General features: G+C 35.9%; 1 protein-coding gene across 1 annotated transcript; it reads right to left on the bottom strand.

Annotated features, from left to right (window-relative positions):
- Positions 1 to 675: 675 nt before the first annotated feature.
- LOC373317 (GTPase activating protein RanGAP1) lies at positions 676 to 22,306 on the bottom strand. Its single transcript, XM_030983909.1, has 16 exons — positions 22,095 to 22,306; positions 20,768 to 20,895; positions 19,795 to 19,854; positions 18,904 to 19,080; positions 17,105 to 17,239; positions 15,955 to 16,056; positions 15,321 to 15,377; positions 12,111 to 12,224; positions 11,664 to 11,763; positions 10,148 to 10,232; positions 9,519 to 9,687; positions 4,505 to 4,603; positions 3,592 to 3,697; positions 2,812 to 2,900; positions 1,924 to 2,045; positions 676 to 1,080 (listed from the first exon to the last, which is right to left on the bottom strand). Exons 1-16 carry the CDS (start codon positions 22,201 to 22,203, stop codon positions 1,011 to 1,013), a joined length of 1,722 nt encoding a protein of 573 aa, XP_030839769.1. The 5' UTR covers positions 22,204 to 22,306; the 3' UTR covers positions 676 to 1,010.
- Between the last annotated feature and the right edge of the window lie 740 nt (positions 22,307 to 23,046).

Below are 23,046 nucleotides of genomic sequence, written 5' to 3'. Positions count from 1 at the left end.
ATGGTTTGAATGGTTTCAGCCCAATACCAGATTACACAGAGGTAAACAGAGATCTAACCTGTAGCTCTGTTGAACTTGAGTAGACCAATCATTTGGTTTGTTGTTATAGAAAGATGTTCTAGTGAATCTACAAATTTCAAAAGAATGCAAGCCTTTACATAGTCTCCTCTGGATTACCTACAGAAGAAACCTGAATGTTGATGTACAGTCAAACCTGTCTATTAAGCCACCAAAGTGGCCTCTGTAGACAGACTACCCTTTTAGACCAGGGCCCTGTCTTATAAAGAGTTGATATCAATCACAACTATGTACATAAGAGATAAGAGACTGTAAAGTTGTGATTGATTTGAGAACTTACGATTGATTTGGATCAATTGTAACTCTTTAGAAGACTGAGTCCTGTTCTTCACCACACATTTCCATCTAGTTGGAGCAATATGGGTGACCACTATAGCAGGTGGTCTTTATAGAGAGGGGACTACAAAGACAGGTTTGACTGTATATTACAAATGCTTTGTTGCCCTATATTTCTGATTTCACCCTACGGAAGATTTATTGTCCATAAATAGGGCAGTTTACAAAATCATTATCTCTCACTTGTACAATATAATCAGCATACATGAGGAGAAAGCATGATAGTTGACTGGAAAAGTGTTATGCCAACTTACATTTTCATGCGCCCCAAACTTTGGATGCTACTTTCTCACTGGACTTAGAAATCAAATAGAAGTATCTGGTGGCTGGAATGAAATATCACAATGACATTGATCAGCCAAGGCAACCAGTTGTATCACCAATAAGAATGCAATTCAATTGTTTAATGCTTTCCAAAGAAATAAAAGTTCCATGATCCAGGATTAACATTTAAAATAACAAGTTTTGTTCATTGAAGAATAAGATTTGTTCCTGCAATTGCAGATAGTGGGCATCTCTTGTGTCTCGCTCCTTGAGCTTAAGATTTCGAAAAAAAGTCAAGTGAGTCAATTCTTAAAATAGTAATTGACTGCTGTTCACAGCTGATAGATGGCTTGCATCAGACCATGTTTCGCACTCAAGCAATCATCAATCTTTGAATTAGGTCTGTAGGTTCAAGAAAAGAAAATATAAATATGATACAAATTGAATGCTTATATGGATCTTTAATGGTTAAAAGCAATGTTTTTATCCATCAATGAAAGATAAATTGAAGAATAGAGAGATATTATTTGAAATACAGCCTTCAGATTCATAATAAGCAATATTTGAATTCACTTTCATCAGATGGAACAAACTACTTATACTTCAGGGCTTACACTATGCAGACTGTCTCAGGACTACCATCCCCTGGACAACTAACTGATACTGCTGGCCTCTTCCGGACAACAATCCCCACAGGAGAACTATGCCCTGGGACGATTACTGCCCAGACAACTTCTCCATGACAATTATTGAACATACAACTACCTCAGGGCAACTACTCCCAGTAAAACTATCCCAAATTCAATCAACAATCACTAACATTATAAATGCCAGTAACAAGGTTTAGTCGTTCCTTTGAAGTCAGGTGTATTTAATACTTGTGGTCAAGATAGACATATTATTTAGGCAATGCTTATCAGCTGCATTATCAAGCTCTTCCCGTAAACAATTTCAAAACAGTTTTTAAAAATTGTTAAAAAACTTGCAGATAAGTGGACAGCTGTCAAGGGATAACTAAAAAATTGGTATGAACAGAGAAAAGGTTTTAACTTGCCCTTAAATGTTAGGGGGAAGAGTCAAATGAAGTACAAACATTGAAAAGAAAGGTTTGAGCACCTGTGCAGTATTCTTTGTGTGATCATGCTGTTTGACTACTGTTCTAGAGTCAACAAATATTGTCCCAATATGTAAAAATCTGCAAAAGTCAGTAACTAGAGTACAACTAGAGTATTACTATGTACAAACCTTGAAAGGAAAGTCATGAAGATTGGTGCTGTGCTTTTAGGGTAGTACTGCTGTTTGACTGCATGTCCTAGAGTCAGTAACATTCCTGAAGGATCACCCACTGGCCTCAATTTATCTTCACCCTGGGAATCAATACAATAAAAATCATTACATTCACACAACAGGGTTCATATTTCTGAACTCATTGTTCAATGATGCCAGAGATGATGTGTTCAAACCTCCACACTATGTACAAGCTGAACAGGTATGTATATATTTCAGTTCAGATGATCATGAAATAAAATAATTATGTGATCTCGCAGACTCGCACCATGGCCCTCATTGGAGTTTTCCTCTTAGTCCTGTATTAACTCATTATCCTTCTAATGTTCAAAAACTTGAACAGCAAATGAATGTAGTTACAGAAAGTCAAAGCAGCAAAAGAACATTTACTACCGTGTACAGTGACTGTGTGCATTCCCTTCCTGGATAAAAAAAAGTTACATAATTAATTGTCTTATTTCTGCTCTAGAGTCTTATATCTGACAATGAGGGGATTAAAATGACCCTGTACCATGGACAATACTGAACTTTAAGAATTAACCTGCCTTTATGTATGACTACAAAAACAGCAAGCTCTTCATTCACACAATAGTTGCATCAAAAGTTGCAATATGAAAGTTTATTTGGTTTTCTTAGCTGATACAAAGCAGGTACAAAACATATTACACCTTAAGATTGATATAAAACTTTACACATTTATACTCATGAATGCAACCACCAAATCTACTCTTCAACTCCTGCGATATCCAGCAGCTTGTTATGCAAATATAATATGCTGTCTTATATTCAGTATGTAGCAAAAATCCTTTTTACATCCCTGTGATAAATACAAGTTAAAATTCATACCTTGATAAGTCCCAGATGAACCAGTAAGGCATTCACAACAGATTCAGGTGTGCATTTCTCTGATGAAAACAACTTCTTCAAAATGGCATCTGCAAATATCAGAATAAGAATAACAACAATAACAATAATATGCTTTGTTTACCTAGGGTAGCCTCATCAATATTACTTCTTTTCTCCCTGAGGGTTGCAATCATATCACTACCCCCTGCATTTGTGGTGAGTCTCCAAAGTTTTCTTATTTGTTAAAAGCGTCAAACTGTATTTCCTTTCACATGCATCTACAGTGCTACATTTTAAGTCTGGTATTTTATCATATTTAGGGGAAGGGTTCTCATTCACTTGTAAATGAACACATTTCAATTTTCAATTGAGTCTTAAATGGAAGAAGATAGATAGAGTGGAAGAGAGAGAGAGAGAGACATCAAGATAGATAATATCCACTGCTCTATCCCCAATGGTAATAATAATAATAGCGCACATATCCACCATGCAAGGTACTCAGATGCTGCAAATATTACCCGGCTCTGCTTGGCTGCCGATTTCGGCGCACACAGCATTCAAGGAATTCCTTCCTACCTGTACCCATTCAACACCTGAGTGGAGAGTGGCAGATGTAGATTAACGTCTTGCCAAAGGACATTAGTGCTGCGGCGGGACTCGAACCATGGACCCTGTGATCCACAGTCCGACGACTTATCCACTAGACCACAACACCTCCACATGTACATAAATAAACCTTCTTTACCATACAGGAGGGAGCAGAGTGAATCTAAGATATACCTGTGCACTGATACACTGCATTCTTGACATCATTGTTCTCACTTTCCATCACTGACGAGATCTTCACAAACGCCTTGATTCCAGCTGACTCCTCATATACCTCGTCCTGTATTAAAATGAGATGCCGATAGAAATGTTACGAAGCTTTTAATAGAAAGACGCTATAAGTCATTGTGTCGATGAAAACCATTAAATGGACTCTGTGTCTGTGTAATGGACCAAGCATGGCATATAAGTATACATGTTGCAGTCACTTCCTGATATCATATCCTCCCAGTTCAAAGGTTTTTTTCAGACTTCTATTTCATGATTCAAAATAGGGGTTCGGGGGGGGGGGGGGAAGTAGTGGAATGGATCTCCAAACAGGAAGTACAGCAGAATTCTTCTTTGAGATTAGTTATTTTCTACATTCCATCACAATCATGCTCACTAAAGGCTTCAGGTATAACATAACTACCCCATGGCTCACCCTGGGTCATTTTCAGTGGAGAAATGATTTCTGGGCCCTGTAACACGAAATTTGACTTTTAATCATTTGTATAAATCAAATAAATATATCTCAAATCTTGCTATAATCACTTGTATCTTTCCATCTATAGTATATATCTGTAACACAAAATAAATTGTAAGTTACTAGTTATTGAAAGGTTACGATTGATTGAAGGAGTTAAAATTAATTTGAGACTCGAGATACAATTACTTTTAATTTGTTATGTTACAGGGCCCAGGCGAGTCGAATTGATTGTGCCATATACACTGTATATTCTATTAAAAGCAAAGAGGTATTACAAGTTGAAAATGTATGATTACTCATTACGTTGTAAGTACTTGTGGTAATAGTGGTAATACAAGTAAGTCAACATTATGGCTGTCAGTCTCAGTCGGGATATGTAAGATAGTCTGTCCAGCTTACCCCTAGCTCCTGTAGAATCTTCTCTGCACGCTGGTTACCAAGAGCTTGTAATTTATTAGCAGTAGGGAATGCTAGGAAGTCTGCTGCTGTTACAGGGATCTGATTCAAATCAAAACAAAGCACATGAATTATAGCATGGTTGCAATGCACAATGGATCAAAAATAAACATTTGCAAGTATTGGTTTGTGAAAGTGTCTTGTTAAACATTCATTCATTCAACCTTCATCAAAGCTTGGGTTTCAAACAGATTACTATTTCAAGATTCACATGTAATATGTAATCAATTTTCTCTTGTCATCATCCCCTTTCCTAACCCTTTCCAATATCCTTATCTATCTCATTCTACCCCCTCCCCCCTCCACCCCTCTCTCATCGTACATTTATACATCCATTTTCTCTTCACAGCTCTCTCACTTTATAATACAATTCTTCTCAAAATAGCACACACTTGCTTAATGTACATGTGTCTAGAGTCGCTTTTGTCATTCTCCTTTTCCAATTACTATTATATTACTGTCGTAATATTTTCCAATCTTCAATGTATCTCTTGTAATGAAAATTTTCGGATTGAATATACAATGTAGGGCAGTGTGTTATCATTTATGTACAGCAACAGCTGCTTGAATGATGAGTATATCACACATTTTAAGAAAAGACCACACCATGATTCTATCAAAACACGTTTTAATGTAAAAGGTAAAAGGTGAGTAGTACAGAATAGAGGCTTAGAGTACTAGAAGGAAGACACATCTCATCATTTATCATCTCATCTTATCTCTCTCTCTTCTCTCTTCTCTCAGTCTCCATTTCAAGGAGGTCATTCATCACCCTGTCTTCATGGAAAGATATAGCCAACAATATTTGTGATACAAAATTCTTGATTGTAATATCTGTGCATTTTACATGTGTATCTAAATTGTCATACATTTTCATAATTAGCTAGACAAGACTCCAACAAAGAGAGAAAATAGTTAAATGCGGTTAGCCCTGTATATATACATTAGACCCCCCCCCCATCCTAGCTGTGAATCCCTGCATTTCCCTGCTGTCCCCTGGACAAAAGTGACTGTGGGGCCACAGCAAAAAGCAATCCTGAAAACTATGTACATACATGTCCATGTAAGAGTGCTATGATTTCCTCATTCAGAAAGTCAACCTTTGTATACATGCATTACCCTTTTTTCTGGTTCACTATAAACAAAAGTAAATGGAATGGATGTGCTTTATACAGAGCAGTCCTTTGTGGTTGTGTTAGTGTGTGAACTGAAGAGATCTTAGACCGATTCAATATTGCATTAAAGTATGACCATAAGGCCTAAAATAAAAACTTGTATTGCCCTTTGGGACCAACCCAAAAATCTGAAAATCTACGGTCGGCATTTAAAAAAGGTTTTTTTTTTTTAAACCTTTTTTTAGAATTTTTTTATTATGAATGAATACAAAAATATGTATTTTGTTTGTTGGGATAAATGGGATGTAAATGCATAAAATCAAATCATTCCCAAATACTCACTTGTCTTCTGCCCTAGTTTCAAAATCCTACTAGCGTACACATCTCGATCAACACAACATTGCAAACCATGGATGATTATGAGGTGAAGAAGATATGAATGGAATGATGACGCTGAAACACATGTATTAAAGCATTAAAAACTGAGAAATATGAGCCAAAAGAGGGCTTTAAAAAAAATTAAAAACTGAAAAATATCGGCCGAAAGAGGGCGAGAAAAAAAAAACTATTAAAAAAAAAAACTTTTCCCACCAACCGACCGACCCATGTTTTGGCACTCAAAGGGCAATACAACAAGTTTTTATTTTAGGCCTAATGTAACTCAACTATGTATTCTCTTCATAATTCTTTATGCTCTTGATATAGGCTGATGCATTTACACAAACACAGAATAGCTGTTACCGGTAGTCAAAACCAGATGCCACAACTTATAAATTATATCAAATGGCAGTGGTCACTGGTCAGACTGCAAAACAGCTGAATAATATTTAGCTACTTTCTCTTTATGTTGTTATCCAGAAAAGGTCATTATTTCACAAAAATATATATATATATAAAGTATACTACAGTAGCTTTATAACCCTTTCCTAGTTTCCTTTCATAAACTATCAATATTTATTAGACAGAGGTAGTTACATGTACTTTCTTCCCTTTTTTGGCAAATCTTCTCAACTGCAAATTGCAATGTACATTCAATTCATCTTCAGTAGTATTCTGGAATGAACAGCATTTTTTTACAATATAAAGGGAGTACTATTTTCACTGAGAAAAAGACGTAAACAGTTAAATGGAAATATTTACATGTACTGTACATGGGTTGTGTTGTTTTGTTTGACTTTTTTTAAAAACTATCATTAGTCTTTTTTCTTCTTCATTAATTTCTATTGCAAAGAACAAATAAATGTGTGTTCCTAAATGACATACTTCAGCAGAACGATTCAGTATTTACAAGGAAGAAAGCTACTGATTTTTATAGCCTCATCAGCCTAGTTGATACAGCAGAGATACCCTCTGATTTACAATCAGGGTTACACAGGAATGTATGAAGTTATTCATTATCAAGCTGCTATAAAACCTTTCAAATTCCCAACAGTGACATTAAGAAAAGTGGAAAGGCCTCGCAGATTGGCTCGTGCTAGACTGGTTATCAAAACTACTACATGTGCAACAAATATTTCGATCAAATTAGAAAACCGCTCAATTAAACGTATCAATAAAAATATGTTTGTTTCTTTGTTTCAGACCACAAAATTTATACAATTAAAATTAGTATTTCTATGCTCAATATCTTTCCGCTTGAATTTGAACATGTTTTACCTCTTTCATTGCATACCGTGAATGTGTACATGCTGACTTCCCTTGGGCAGCAGTGCTTTTTCTTAAATATTTACAGTGTCATACATAATTATCAATTCAATACCTGGGGGGTGTTTCTTAAAGCTGTTTGTAAAGTTACGCATGACTTTACGAATGACTTGTATATGAAAAGCCAAATGGGATGCTCAATCATTATTGATTATTATTTATTAAGTTGAACTGTGCAGATGTAGATTAACATTCTTATTATAACAACCATTTTTAATGCAAAGTATATTTTTTGCCATACTTTAATTGAGATTATTGGAAATATCAGAAAAAACTTTGGGCATCCTATCTGGCACTTCATATACAAGTCGTTTGTAAAGTCATGCGTAACTTTACGAACTCTTTATGAAACACCCCCCTGTTCAGTTTTAATGTACATGTATGAGTTGAGACAAAAAAACTAAAGCAGTAAACAAAATAAAGCCAGTTTTGTATTGATTTCATGCACATTTGAATACTTTTCTATCTTCTATATGTTGCACGAGACACAATGTGATTCATGAGATTGGAAAGAAACATGTTGTTATATTTTGTATTTGTTTCCAGTCTCAATCAAGAAGTAGTATACAATAACTCTGAAATGGAATGAAACTAGGTATGTCCACAATGTGGTATCAAATTTGAAATCAATTTTTAATTAAAAAGATAAAGGTGAGTTCTGGTGATCCGATTACATTGTGAAAGAAAAGGTGTGGAATGGATCAGAAAAAGTTGATCATGTAGCATGTAAGTATTGGTGTGTACTGCAAAGTTCTGGAGTCATCAAAATCATAAAAAATTTGGCCTAGTCTTGGTACAGTAACAAGCACTGTACACAGAAAGATGTTTATATGAGACTACACAAATTGTGTCGGGGCTACCAACCTTGATTTCCTAATCTTTCTATGCTCATTACTCAGCCAGTATACATTTTCTACCAAAATTGTTTGACAAATGTTATTTTTTATAATCTTGAACATTCAGTGTAAGTTTCGGTTGATTCTGTGAGAATTCATTTTCTTTTTTTTACCAGAACTCAACTTTATCTTTAATTTTGGATAACACAAGCCTTTGACTCTGCTTTTGAGACAAACATACATGTACTCAAGGAAGTGAAGCCTTTCTGATCTTCATCTATAGCTCACTGATTATGAGAAATTTTTCTCATCAAAGTGTTTTAAGCTTCTTATAGTTGATTTTGAGAGAATAACACTCCTCACTCACATCAAAAGAGGATGTTAGTACCGTAATATCATTCTTAGAAAGCAATGTTGTAATCAGTTTTGCACTTTTATCAAGTGAATATGTCAATATTTGGAAACATGTCTTGTTAGCTGAATTCTGTGGGTAGATTCCAAAGTGAATATGAGAGACAAAGCCATGTCCTCTATCACAGTCATTATCTCATTGTTATCTTGACATGAAGAACTGTTCTTTTAAAGTTTATTTGATTTGCTGAGTATCATCATCAGAGCTTCATTTTGTCCATGACTGATGCTAAATCCCCTGCATCTCCTGCATTCTGTATTATGAAAATAGAACAGAAAGACAGCCAGCATCAAGTCAGCGTTTCCTGCCGTGCTTTCCAAGTTTACAATTTCAAAACAAATCATGTTTCGCATTTCTTTGTCAAGTTAGAAACAAAAAACTCTGGCAATCTGCTGAAAACCAAGTCCTTGAATACTTGGTTCAATTTATAAATTAGGGGGAAATCTCTGCACTACTTTTAACTGTATTCAACAGATTCCAAGGAGAGCAGTTCTTCATTTCACTTTTATCTTCAGCATGTGTTTATTGATTGATATGAGCTAAGCTACAGGTGCATGAAGAAATTTCTCTCTTCTATGGCTGCACATTGTCTTTACTACTATATGTTATCGGTGTTGAAAGTAGTATGTGTCCAGAGTTTTACAATATGATAAACCCTGATGATGTGTATTGGTCACAACAGACCAAAACTGTAGTAAGTTTTATATGAAGCTTTAATGTCTCTTTCAGTGGGTTTTTTTAAACAGAATATAAAAAAAAAGGAAATGCAAATCCTCAAGCAATGAAGATAAATCAATCATACTTATAGATGCACACAAGAAGTGGTCAACTCCCACGTCTTAGATATTCTAATTTTATTCTACTAATAATTTGTTAAGATTTGAACTCACCATATACTTGGTTTCCTCTCTCCTGGGTGAGATAGCGGTTCCTTTGACTTGAAGATGAGGATCCTTAGATTCCTGTCCTCCTTTCTCCTCTTCAACATCCTCATCATCCTCAACATCTTCATACTCATCATCGTCATCATCTTCCTCGTCTTCAGACACTTCATCATCGCTAAATAATCAGATTCAAGAACCAGGTTTTAATTTCAATTTTAATGAGATAAAGGCAAAGATCATAAGTGTTGTGAAAAAATATCTCAAAATTTAGTTGAACTGAATCATTGTTATGTAATATATAAGCCAACTGCCTTGTTATCTTGTCTCCAACTGACACATTTTGTCTTTTTTTTTTACTAAACAAATAGTGCAAACAATAATTACAAGAAATAACCTTTTGCCAAAAGCCCGGCACATATTTGATGGTAGACTTCATGCAAATTTGATTGCTTGTAATGAAAATTCTTCTATATTTTGTGCCTTGAAAACAATATTCAAAAACTAATTACATCTGTCCAGAATGCCTTGTGCTACTAATATTTGGGAATTGAAAGGACTGTTTTGATGCTACATGAATTCTAAATTGGATTCGATGAGAAACAGGAGAAGTAAGATGCATGCCATCATAATCATACCTCAGAGTTCCTAGAGCATCAGCGTGATTGTTAGCATCCATAATACCTTGGATCAACTCAATCCCTTCTTCTCCAATGTTGTTTCCTAGGGAAAAAAAGTAGCAGGATATATATATTTTTTTTAAAGATATTACCTTGTAAATAAAGTCAATGAACTGAACTGAACTGAATTTGGATTTTATTATCATAGAATAAACACATAACAGTAGGTATAAAGAGTTATATACAATAACATAAAAGGATAAAGGAATAAGAAAAGAGCATAGATGTAAACAGGTCTGGTACCTTTGAACATGTATGAAAACATTGTCTACTTGCATGGCAATAGGAAACAAATACATATAAAGCTTATTTCAAACAAAACTTTAATACAAATGAAAACAAGGGTAAATAAAATGGATGAAATTGTATAATTATTTCAATCCATTGGACTACAGATGCTTCTAATTGCTATGACAACCAAAATCTGTCTTAACTCATCATCCATTCACTATCTTTTGTAGTCGAGTGGTTTAAGCACTTGACTTGAAATTCAAAGGTCGTGGTTCAATCCCCGACACGACACTAATGTCCTTTGGCAAGGCATTAATCTACATTTGCCTCTCAATACCCAAGAGATAAATGGGGACCCGGTAGGATGACAAAAGTATTATTTGCATTAGTAATTGCCTACGCCCTCAAGGTGACCATATGGTAGGAATATTCCCCTGGGAGTGAAGATGTGCACATTAAATTAAGCGCTTTATAAATCTAGATTATTATCATTATTATTATTATTTTGTGAGTTAGTAACTGGGTGGGAAGAAAGTTGTATAATTCCTCAAACAGTGTGATACAGATTATCAATTTCTGGTGTCTTCTGAATATCATCTGCATCGTTTAAAACTACCTTTAACTTCAATCCCCCACAATTCAGCCGAGCTTAGTCACAATAAAGTTTTTGTTACCAACTTCATCATCATGTTGAATGGTGATGAATTGATCCTTTTTTAAGGCCGATGATACTTGATGCTAATCTACGTTTCTGATGTTATTTAAAGGTAATACAAAGTTTTGGTATGGGGTCATGAATTTGGTTCAAATTGGAAGCATATACTGTCATACGATATTCAATTATCGTTGTTGAGGTTAAAATCGAGTCTAAAACGATGAAATTGTAAAACATATACTTGTTATGTTGTATAGCTCCCTCTGAAGATCAAGAAAATAATTTAGCTATAAAACAATCTTTCTTGACTGAAATGGACCGATGAACTACTTCCGTTTGGAATTTATATCACAAAAACATATTCTAAGATTTTCATGGTCGCAGCTACCATTGTTTGGCCGTAGGCGCTATTTGAAATTTTGATATTCAAATTTTTTCTTGAAAGCAGAAGTGTTTTAGGGGCAAATTTTCTACTGCTTATAATACATCCACAGGGGCATCCAAATATACCAAAATTGTAAAGAATCACTAACCAGCCAATTTTCAAATTTCCCAAAATTTTGTACTTCCTTTAAGGAAAGAACTTACCATTGAGGTCTAGTAATGTTAGATGAGGTTTGGTATCCATACTCTCTGCTACTCTGACAGCCGCCTCTTTCTTGATCTCACCGAATGCTAGATTTAACTCCTACAACACACAAACAAAATGGTTAAACATACCAATCATAAATAAATGTTGCAAATAAATGGAAGAGTTTCATACAGATAACATTTTATCAAAAGTCATGCTGTGTTGATATTTGTAATGTGTTTGTAACTTCTTGCAGTATCTTGCATCTTACAATGCTTGAATCAAATTAAATTTCAACTCTGTTTAATCCAAGACACCAGTGTCTTCTCAAATACTGTCAATAATGGCTTATGTTTGTGAATATGTTGACAGATATACTCAGACCGTGCATTATATAGAATATGATTGACCCAAACTGGATTAACAGAAGCTCATTGTAAGGAAAGGATCTGTTACCAACTTACCTTTAGACTAGGAACTCCTTCCCTCAGACTATTTGCAATGGCATCTGCTCCTTCTGACCTCACCAAACAATCACCAAAATTGATAACCTCTAACTTGCTTAGATTCTTGATAGCCTGAAAATCATAGGAAAGATAATTTTCTCAGATTATGTTGGATACCTAGATTGGTAAAATGACAGGAATGGATGAAAAATAAGGCCCCAAATGTATACAGGCATATACATTCTTTCAGGTAAAGATTGATATTGTATATATCTAACATTTAACATTATAAGATGATGACGTGGATCCTAATCAAATGATTGGTTGAAAGCGTACATGTGACCAGGCATTTATTTTGCCTAACGAGTAATTTGGATAATGACCGGTCATTATCCAATTCTATTGACCGGTCATTAGCAAAATCATGTTATGAAACATATTTTTATAAAACAAATAAGACATAATCTTATAAAACAAATAACACACATCATTTGTTCAGGCTTTAGTAGAATTTCCCACACTCCGTACCTTCAAAACAGTCTTAACACCCCGGCTACCGCCTCGGGCGTGTTAGACTTTTCCAAAGGTACCTTGTGTGGGTAATTCTTACTAATGTCATCACTGCTGTGTATTATTTGTATACTATTGAACATCATTTAACCAAGAAATATATAAATATATATAGATATATATATATATATATATATATATATATATATATACATGTATATACCATGGGGGGGGGGAGGGTTCCTACCAACGAAAAAAATACACGGTGGCGACGGGCGATTCGCCCCCTAAACCTCTGAAATCGCCACGGTAAAAATCAAGACGAGGGCGAAAAAAAATCAATATATCTTGAAAAATCACCCCCGCCATAAATTGATATTCCCTATGAATTAATAAATCAATTTATTGATGTGTCTGAGTGAAATCTCCGTTCCAACTACCAACTCCAAAACTAGAAACTTCCATCAACATTTTAAAAGTTTTGTGAGTTGCAGCGGATCGGCGGTCGTACCTACTGTAGCTAGATCTACAGCGGTATCCGCCTGCCTGCGCCTAAGCTCCCGGCGGCCGGACAGGCCACCGGCCCCGATGTAGTTTCGTGCACAGCATGAATGCATACGCAGTTCGCACACGTTCACAATACACAGAAACGTACTAGCTCAGCTCCAGCGCGCGCCCGCACGCTCCTTGTATGAAGCAAATAAGTATTTGCGAGTGACGAGAGCTCAACTGCTAGCGACCAAATTGGTACGTAATATGTTTATTTAGTCTTTTTTCTGGCCCTAATTTTTATCATGGACAATGCAATCCCATTAAAAAAAATGTTATTCCGTCTAAAATTGTGTTATTTATAAGTTAAAACCATTAAATGCGAGTATATTTTTACTGTTGTCCCACATAGAGTAAAGGAGCCCGTTTTCGGCCACTTAAGACAAAATCCTATTTTTAGGACTCTTTACTTCCTATTTATTATCATTTCTTGTTCAAATCATGAAGCAAATATTATTATTATTTAACCAAAAAAAGAATCCCAGAAAAAAATCACGAATTGCCATGACAATATTCATTTCAATTTTCACTGTTTTGGAGCCCGTTATCGGCCGAGCGTTTCAATTTACGGCCGCATGTACAAAGTCAATAGGAAGCGCTCGCGCGCGCCGTGCGTTTCCGCGCTGATGTACAGCACAAGCGGGCGGAACAGGTATCCCACGCCGGAGCTCCCTGGTGCTTGCCTGGCCGAAGACAGGCACAGCGGTGATCGGAAGTTGGAATCTGAATTAGACAGACATATCGTGTGTGCGTCGCGGTGTGCGGCTGCATTGATTTAATACATGCGATGAGATACTTTTGAGCTTGCGACTAGCACAAAATCGGGCTTTAAATCTGAAAAATACTTGAAATAAAGCTCATTTTATGGTACCCATATTTCTTACAGACACGCGTAAGATACTCGATTTTTCAGATTTGGGTAGCGGGACCGGCGATTACATCGCTAAAATGTGATATTTTAGGATATATTTTCCATTGCAAATGTGGTTCTTCAGTGACACTGGCATGGTATGGTATGTGTGGGATATGTGTTATGCTATTATGCGATGTATTTTAGAGTGATTTTACCTTGCATCCAACCAATCGGCCGAAAACTGGAGCTGGCCGATTACGGGCTCCTTTACTCTACTGATATATTTGTAATAACGAAACGTGCAAAATCAATGCCGGATTTTTTCCTGTAAAATCGGTATAAAGCAAGTTTCGTACACAGAAATTGAATTTTGTTATAAAAAAACCGTAAATAAATATATAAAGGATGTTCCTACTCCTCAGAATCTTTCTTACAACTGTTTAATTAAATTAAATTATTTATATACGATCGATGCCAGGCCAATTGTCATGAGTGATGATGACATCAATTTCTGTCTACGAAATGAAACTAGCTTTGGCTTGGCCTTTAGAATTAGAGTCTATAAAAAAAAAATAAGGCCATGATTTCGCATGTTTCGGCATAACAAATAGACCCTACATCGGCATGTGGGACAACAGTAAAAATATTTACTCACATTTAATGGTTATAAATGGTCTAAATAACACAATTTTAAAGGGAGTTGGTCTACATTTTTTTTTAATGGGATTGCATTGTCCATGATAACAATTAAATTTGGGACAGAAAAAAAGACTAAATAACATATTACCTACCAATTTGGTTGCTAGTAGTATGATGGCTAAGGAAAAACACAACTTATTGTTACAGCTTACAATATGGCTTTAAGGAAGTAGCCCCTTGGTTTTTTTTTAGGCAATGGGGAAAAGTAGCCCCCATAAAAAAATTAATTCCTAGCCCGCGTGTCAGTGATAATATTTTCTTAGGATATGAAAAACGAACAGTTAAACAAAACACTCCTTTTGACAAGTTTTAGTTACATGTATATGTAAATCATAAAGCCACACGTTTAACACAAAGTGAATAAATCATGGGTATCTGAATGTCTGCAATACTCTACATGACATATGTACGCTACAATTGTATCTATATTTGCCTTTGCTTGGAATTTAATTAGGTAAAATCGCGTTTAAAAAAAATACAACCTTTAAAAAAAAAAAGCCCCCCTGAGCTCCAAAATAGCCACCGCAAAATAATTAATGGGGGCTATTTTTTTAAGGGAAAATCTGAAAAGAGCCCTCGTAAAAAAAAAAGTAATTTTTTGGTTGGTTCCTACTCACCTTTGCCATTGGTTTTGCACCCCTCGCTGTGAATGTGTTGTCATTTAAGTTCAGGATCTGAATTAAGAAACAGAACAAAAAGGAAATAAGGAAATCACATCGATTTGATAAAGTACCACAATTCAAAATCCATTTGCAAACTCCATTTAAAGATCATTCAAACTTCCCAAGAAAGACATTGTTAATTACGTGCAAAATGAGTGCAGACATAAGCGATATTACACTCCAAACAAGGTTTTTTGTTACTTTTTACAACCATTTTTACCAGCTAATTTGAAGAACATACAAGAGTATTCATGGCTACTGTGTATAGATAATATTCCTCCTGAGTATATTTGTACATGATTCAGAAAAACCATTGAGAGGTTAAAAGCAGTCTAGTATCAATTCTATTATTCACAACACATCTTGATGATGTGCTTTTTTAGTATCAAGCAAGGCAGCTGGCTGACTGGATACACAAACAATGATAATCAAGATTTGTTATTATTCACAAAGCATCAAGAGGATCAAATAATGTCAAATAACGTAGGGAATGACCTGTATCATGTCCATGTTACAATCAATAAAACAGAACAACATGTTATGTGTATCCATCCAGGCAGGCAGCTGACTGGCCAATCAAGAAACTTACCTTGAGATTATGACTGTATTCTACTGCTTCAGCCAGTGCTGTTATCCCTTCATAGTTGATTCCATTCTGTGGCAGGGCAATCTCTTCTAATGTACCTATGATCTGCTCAAATGAAAACAAACCATGGAATCTTATATGTGTAAATTCTTGATTATTATAATAATAATAATAGTGTAAACTTATAGATCGCGCACACCAACCAGGGATGCTCATGGCACTAGCTCAGCAACAGTTCTCTTTACAAGCAAGGTAAATGTTTATTTGATAATAGAGTTATATCATCAGAAACTCAAAAACAATTATACACACGTTCAACATATTATATCATTTCAGCTTTGTCATACAATGATAAAAGGCCTGTTGATAAGAAACTAAAATGATCAAATCATTTTTATACATAAGACTTCAGAATTTTAATTTCAAAGTTTTGAGACAGAAGTTCTGAATTAATCTGACCCCTCCCCCCCCCCCCCCCCCGCCCCCCTCTCAAACAAACAATATAAAAAAAGGGGGGGTTTACTGCAGACCTGCAAGTTTGAGATCCCTTCAACTTTGAATTCCTATTTTAATATGTGGTAACTGATTTAGTTAAAAAGATGATACTGGTACACAATTGTTAATATTCCTAAAACTACATTATACCCTAAAAATCCTGGGGTGGTATTCTGAAAAATATCATCCTCTGGTTAGTAAAAGTAAGTTAGTTGTTATGATAAATCGAAAGTAGGATAACTCATAGGATAATTTTGTGCAAGCCTTCTGCGTGAGGATACAGACATCTATGTGAGCACCAAAGACAGATGGCTATTCCATGCAATTTCAATTTGTTATGACAATTAATTTCACTAACATGAAAGATTACAAATTTTTCAGAATACAGCCCATGAAAACTACTTATTGATGTTCCTTGGAATCTGGTAATTACAGTGAAACCTGTCTACATGTATAAAGATCACCCAAGGGAGACAAGAAAAGTGGTCTTTAAAGGCAGGTGGTCTTTAAGTACAGGTTCCTTTAGTACATGTTTCAATGATAAACATTTTCAAGGGAAACAAGAAATGTGGTCCTTGTAGACAGGTGTTCTTAATAGACAGGTGGTCACTAAAGCAGGTTCGACTGTAGAATGTATGCAATATGAGGATGTACTGACCTTGAATGCCTTAGCTAGTGCAGTGGCTCCAGGGTTTTCTAATCTATTCCTTCCAGCAATGAAGACCTTGAGAGCCAATGGCTTGCCTGCTTTAGAGCTCTTCTCATGACACGTGATCAATGCTTCGGCCATTAGCTGAGGGAAACAAAAGGCCAAAACTTACAAATAGTCAAAAAAGGAAACTGTGAATACATACACCATTGAACACAATTATCTCAAATTACACTCAAATCAATGAAAGACTTTACAGATTCTATTTCGAGTATAAAGTAAAAAGTATTTTTTGCCACTCCAGGCAAAAACTGCTGATTAAGAAACAACAAATAACAATTCTTTTTGTGGCAGTCTAAAAACATAACAGAACGAGCAAGCAAAAATGCGGAGTTTGATACCGAATTTGAAAGCAATTCAGGATTTATGTCCAAATTGTATACACACTCATGGTATAAGGTTTCCAGAAAAGCATCATGGGAAATGTATTAGGGGTGGATGTGACATGGTCCCTACAGAGAAGTGACGGTCCTACTCATTACTGTAGGATGGGAATAAATACCTTTCCTACTTCCTAAATGGTGAAGATTATAGGTACATCTGAATTATAGGTACACCTGCATTCATGTATTATACAAAAATATTCCAATGTACATGAGAAAATTGTCTGATTCTAGACTGTTGAACAAAAACAAAACTCGCTAACTGACTAAACTCTTTTCTAGATAATAATAATAATAATAAATTACATTTATAAAGCGCTTAATACAATGTTGCTAAGCGCTCAACATACAAGTAATTAGGTACAACGTAAAATAAACATACAGCAATAATAATACATAATTCTAATAATAACATTACAGATAATTAAACTGCTCTATAAATTACTATTACTGGTAAACAAAAAATACTTCAAACTTGCCTTAAAAGACTCTACAGATGGGGATTGACGAATAATAATAGGTAAACTGTTCCATAATTTAGGGGCTGCAAGTTTATGCATAGAGCCTACGTGATCTTTGGATGTCATGGTCACATACAACTGGGTGTCGTTGGCGTACATGACATGATGAATGTCCCGATGGGAAGAGATGACCGCACTCAACGGACCAGTATACAGGATGAACTCCAGTGGACCTAGGACAGACCCTTGAGGAACACCCCAGGGCAGGGGAAATGGTCTGGAAATAGAGTCATTCACAACGACGTGCTGTTTGCGATTATCCAGGTACGAATCAAGCCACTTCAGAGCACACCCCTTGATGCCATAGCCTCGCAGGAAACGATCAATCATAGTTGTATGGTCAATAGAGTCAAACGCAGCAGTGTAATCAAGGAGCACCAGCACAGCCTCATGACCCTTATCAACTACAAGAAGCATGTCATTGAAGACTCTGATCAATGCTGTTTCAGTTGAATGGAACTGTCGATAAGCCGACTGCATCTCAGGAAACAACTTTTGTTTATCAAGGTACACCCGAAGCTGAGAAGCAACGATTTCCTCAAGGATCTTAGCAAGGAATGGCAGGTTAGCTATGGGCCTGTAGCTTTTAAAGTCATCTGGGTTTAAGTCAGACTTCTTCAATAGAGGTATAATGTGAGATGTTTTGAAAAGTTCTGGGACAGTACCAGAAGACAGAGAAGAGTTCATTATGTGTGTAATGGATGGTACTAGTTCTTCAAGGCACGATTTCACTAAATGAGTTGGCATAGGATCCAAACGACAAGACTTGGAAACAGAGTTCTTAATCAGTTTTCTCACCTATAACCATGGCGGGAGATCAAAATTATGAAGACCGATTTCTTACCTTTCCACCTATTCCCAGACCATTGTTGTTAAACCTCATCTCTCTGAGTGTGTAGCAGGATGAGCTCTCTAATAGCTCTCTGACAGCCTTCACTCCATCGGGACCAAACGCATTATCACTCAGGTCTATTTCTACCAGATGAGCTCCAGCCGTCATGATACCAGCTCCAAGACTCATCTATTCAAACAAGAAAACAACAGAATTTATTATGATTCACTGTTATTTTATTCTTTTAAAAATGATTCCCGAGCTGTTGTGATACCCAATTATTTGGCAGACCTGTGTCTACATGTACATTAGTAGGGACACTGATTTTCCGTGATTAGCAGCGAATCGATGCTATTATGCCAACTAGGCGCCTAGTATTACGTAGACGCAATACTAGGCACACACACGCCAGCAGCGGGCACTAAGTGCGGCGAGATTGTACACACGCTGTTGTACAGTTCAAAAAAGGGGCTGGCATGTGCGCCTAAAATCGATCGACCGCTGACATGATAGCCAAGACTGAAATGTTTTCGTCGACGTCGGTACTACTCAGCCTGTATCTGTATCGTTCCGTCCGGAATATGTCGTGTTCTGGCACTTCCGCTAACTTTAGTCTGCTTGTCTAAGTTCGAATTTGAGGTTGGTAAATCTAAACATTTGATAATTTTTCGTATATTTTCACTAGTATTTTGCATCAAGTTTATCCAGTCCCGTCCTTATGTTTTTGAGTGGTTATCAGTGGCAAAACGGAATGTCACGGAATTCCAGATTTTCTGAAACGGAAAGGGCCATTTTTTAAAAGGGAAAATCAGTGTCCCAACATTAGATATCTTTTTCTTCTAAATCACATTCATGTACCTATCAATTTCAGCACACAGAGACTGTGACTGTATATTAACTTACCAGTGCTGGAGGTATTTCAGATCGTAACCTTCCTGTAAACATGTCACTCCATCTTGCCCTCTGCATCAAAGAAAAAAAAAGAAGAAAGAATGTTATGATAGAAACAATTTTAAAGCAGATTATCAAATAGTTTCATCAGGATGGTTGTAATAATGAATTTAAAGTTCTTTGTTCACATCCAAAAGGAACATCATCCTTTAGCAGTTTCGATGTCTAGCATGCAGACATCTTCCTCTGCCAATTCACGTCTGAGGAAGATGTATAAACTCAGACACCGAAACTGTTTCAGGTAAATTTTCCTTTTGGAAGTGATAAAAGAACTTTAAAATCAAGATTAAAGCAGTTCTCTAAAGTAAGAGTATGGTACTTTGAAATCACAATGGTTTACTAAAACAAACAATGTAATATAACAGAATTGCAAAGATGTTGAATATGTAATCAAGAAAATAAACAAGTGCAAAACATTACTTAGCAACTGATAATATTTAAATTACAAGTAAATATACAACTCTGTGAATGAACCAGATAAGGCCTAAAAAAAGAGAGATGTTGTATTGCCCTTAAGGTGCCAAAACATGGGTCGGTCGGTCTGAAATCTTTTTTTTTTTTTTTGCTCCCTCTTTTGGCTGATATTTCTCAATTTTGAATGCTTTAATACATTTTTTTTCTCAAAAAAAACGGTTAAAAAAAATATTTAAAAAAAAGCTGACCGCAGATTTCAAGATTTTTGGTTTGGTCGCAAATGGCAATACAACATCTTTTTTGTTAGGCCTTAGGGAGCTACACACATGCTTCATTCTTGAGGATCAAGAGTAAGTTCATCAAGTATGAATTTAGATCTCGATATCAAATGACAATTCATTTTATATGTTGTTACCCTGCAACATAAGGTTAGCCATGACAAACAGGTCTAACAAATTCCCATTTTCCTGGTTTAGATTGTCAGTGCTGAATCCACTATCTTGCAACTCACCTGAAATTGTGGTTTAGATTCCAGTGCCTTGGCTAATGCCTGGGCTGCCTCAACGCCTATTGTATTGCCATTCAGCTTCAATGACTGTATTCCTTCACAAGCTTCTACTGCTGCAACAACCTCCCTCGCTGACAAAAAAAAGAAGGACAAAGTTGACATTTTTTCAGTTTTTGCAGTATACATTGCGTCCCAAAAAAAAGAAACCGAGAATCATTAATGCTTTATCAAAACTTTAATCACAATTATAATTAATAAATGACACATATTTGTAAAGCTTAAAAGTTAGATCCTCCTCTTTCATTTGATGCAACTCATTATGAACATTTCATGCATGAGTGATTAAGAACAATTTGAAGAAAGGGGACCAAACATCGAACGGTATCTGAATTTCAAAGAGAAAATCACATTTCCAGAAAGTTCATTGTCTGCCCTTTCATATGACACCTCAATCAGGAAAAATGAGCCAGGGGTAAAAAAGGTTTTGCTTGTTTGAATTATAAATGCTTAGATCTACATGTCTATAATATTTTATTTTTAAAAAAATGTTTTTCACTGGCTGCCTGTCGTAGCAACAAACAAACAATCTCTGTTTCGTCTTCTTTGTTGTAAGGGCAGACATTCAGTGGAACGGACTCATTTAATAAGCATTGTCCGCATAAACGAATATCGTCTTTGTTATTAAACACGGACAGACGCGTCCACAAAAATAAGGATCATCCGCATTTTCGCAGACGTTTCAAATTTTTGATCTGCATGTTTTTCTTCATGCATATAGATATACATTGAATTTTACGTCATGAGCTTTAAATTCTTGGGAAGACAGACAGCCCATAAAAGTAGACGGTGAACTGCAACTAGGGTTATTTTCTTACGCGGAATCGGTCTTTCGCATCGCTAGCTCGCGCAGTTCGGGAACCAGAAACCTGCAGAGCGCCGATGAAAAAAAAAACGTCCGAGAGAATGCAGACGATCGTTATTTTTTAGGACTCAATTTGTCCGCATTGACGAGGATATCTTCGTTTATGCAGCAATCCTCATTCTTGGACCAGCATGCACCCCCACACTCACTGCCAATCACAATGAAAACTAGTAGAAGTAAACTCCACAACTTTAGGAGAAGTTTGTTTGTTTTACTTAAAATTTATAAGAGGTCTAGACCTCTACTCTAAGAGTCTATATTAACTTTACCATAGACTACTCTAGACTAGAGACTAGAATCGTATTGCAGCTGCAGCCATCATGATCATGATCACATCACACAAATGTAAACGAACGGGACTTAAGTCTAGATTTAGAACCTTCCTTCACGTAGAAAATTAATGCTTACCATCTTCTGCAGAATTCAGTTTCAGTCCTTTTCCAGAGAATGACACTTCTATGAGTTGATCCACTGATGTTTTAGCTAACAACTCTGTTACACCAGAAACATCAGCCATGTTGAATAAAAACAGTAAATCACTCGCCAAATATGAATGAAATGCAGAAGCTTTGCCTTTAGGCTTTACCTGTTATAACTGCGCGCGCGGAATTTGTCTTTTTTCACGTAATTTTTACGTAGTTGTCATATCAGACTCGCAAAATTATTACGATTGTGAACGTTATGTCAGGGTGACGTCATGGTCGGATACAAAGTTTCTGATTTCTGGTCATGCGCCATGCGATAGCATTGTGAAAGAAACGTTGTGGAATCGATCAGAAAAGGTTGATAATCTAGCATATAAGTATTGGTGTGTACTGCAAGGTTCTGGAATCATCAAAATGATAAGATATTTGACCCAGTCTTGGTAAAGTTACAAGCACTATACACAGAAAGATGGAAATTGGACTACGCGACTCGTGCGTTATATCTCCGGCCGCATAGATCAAATATATCAAAGTAGGCGGTTTCTCGGCAAAATTTGTATCATCACATAATTTGTATCATCAGTCAAAAGTTTAAGGAGGAAGTCCACCCTGATATTGAGTTGGTTTTAAATAGAAGCAGAAAATGAAAGATACATGTCAGTGAAATTTGAGCAAAAACCGATAACAAATAAGAAAGATATGAATTCTTAAAGTTGCGAAGTCAGAAATTACTGCTTTTGACGATGACAAAATTATAGCACTATTATGTAATACAAAGTTTTGGTATGGGGTCATGAATTTGGTTCAAATGAACATATTGGAAGCATGCAGTCCTACAATATTCAGTGATCGTTGTCGCGGTGGAAGTTGACGTTATGAAATTGTAAATAATAAACTCTTAATGTTGTATAGCTCCCTCTCAAGATCAAGATATT

The sequence above is a fragment of the Strongylocentrotus purpuratus genome, unplaced genomic scaffold (assembly GCF_000002235.5).
Source record: "Strongylocentrotus purpuratus isolate Spur 01 unplaced genomic scaffold, Spur_5.0 spur5_scaffold_14, whole genome shotgun sequence".
In the NCBI taxonomy this organism is placed as follows: Eukaryota; Metazoa; Echinodermata; class Echinoidea; order Camarodonta; family Strongylocentrotidae; genus Strongylocentrotus; species Strongylocentrotus purpuratus.
Note: the sequence above shows the minus strand (reverse complement) of the source record. Positions and strands in the feature narration are given on the sequence as shown.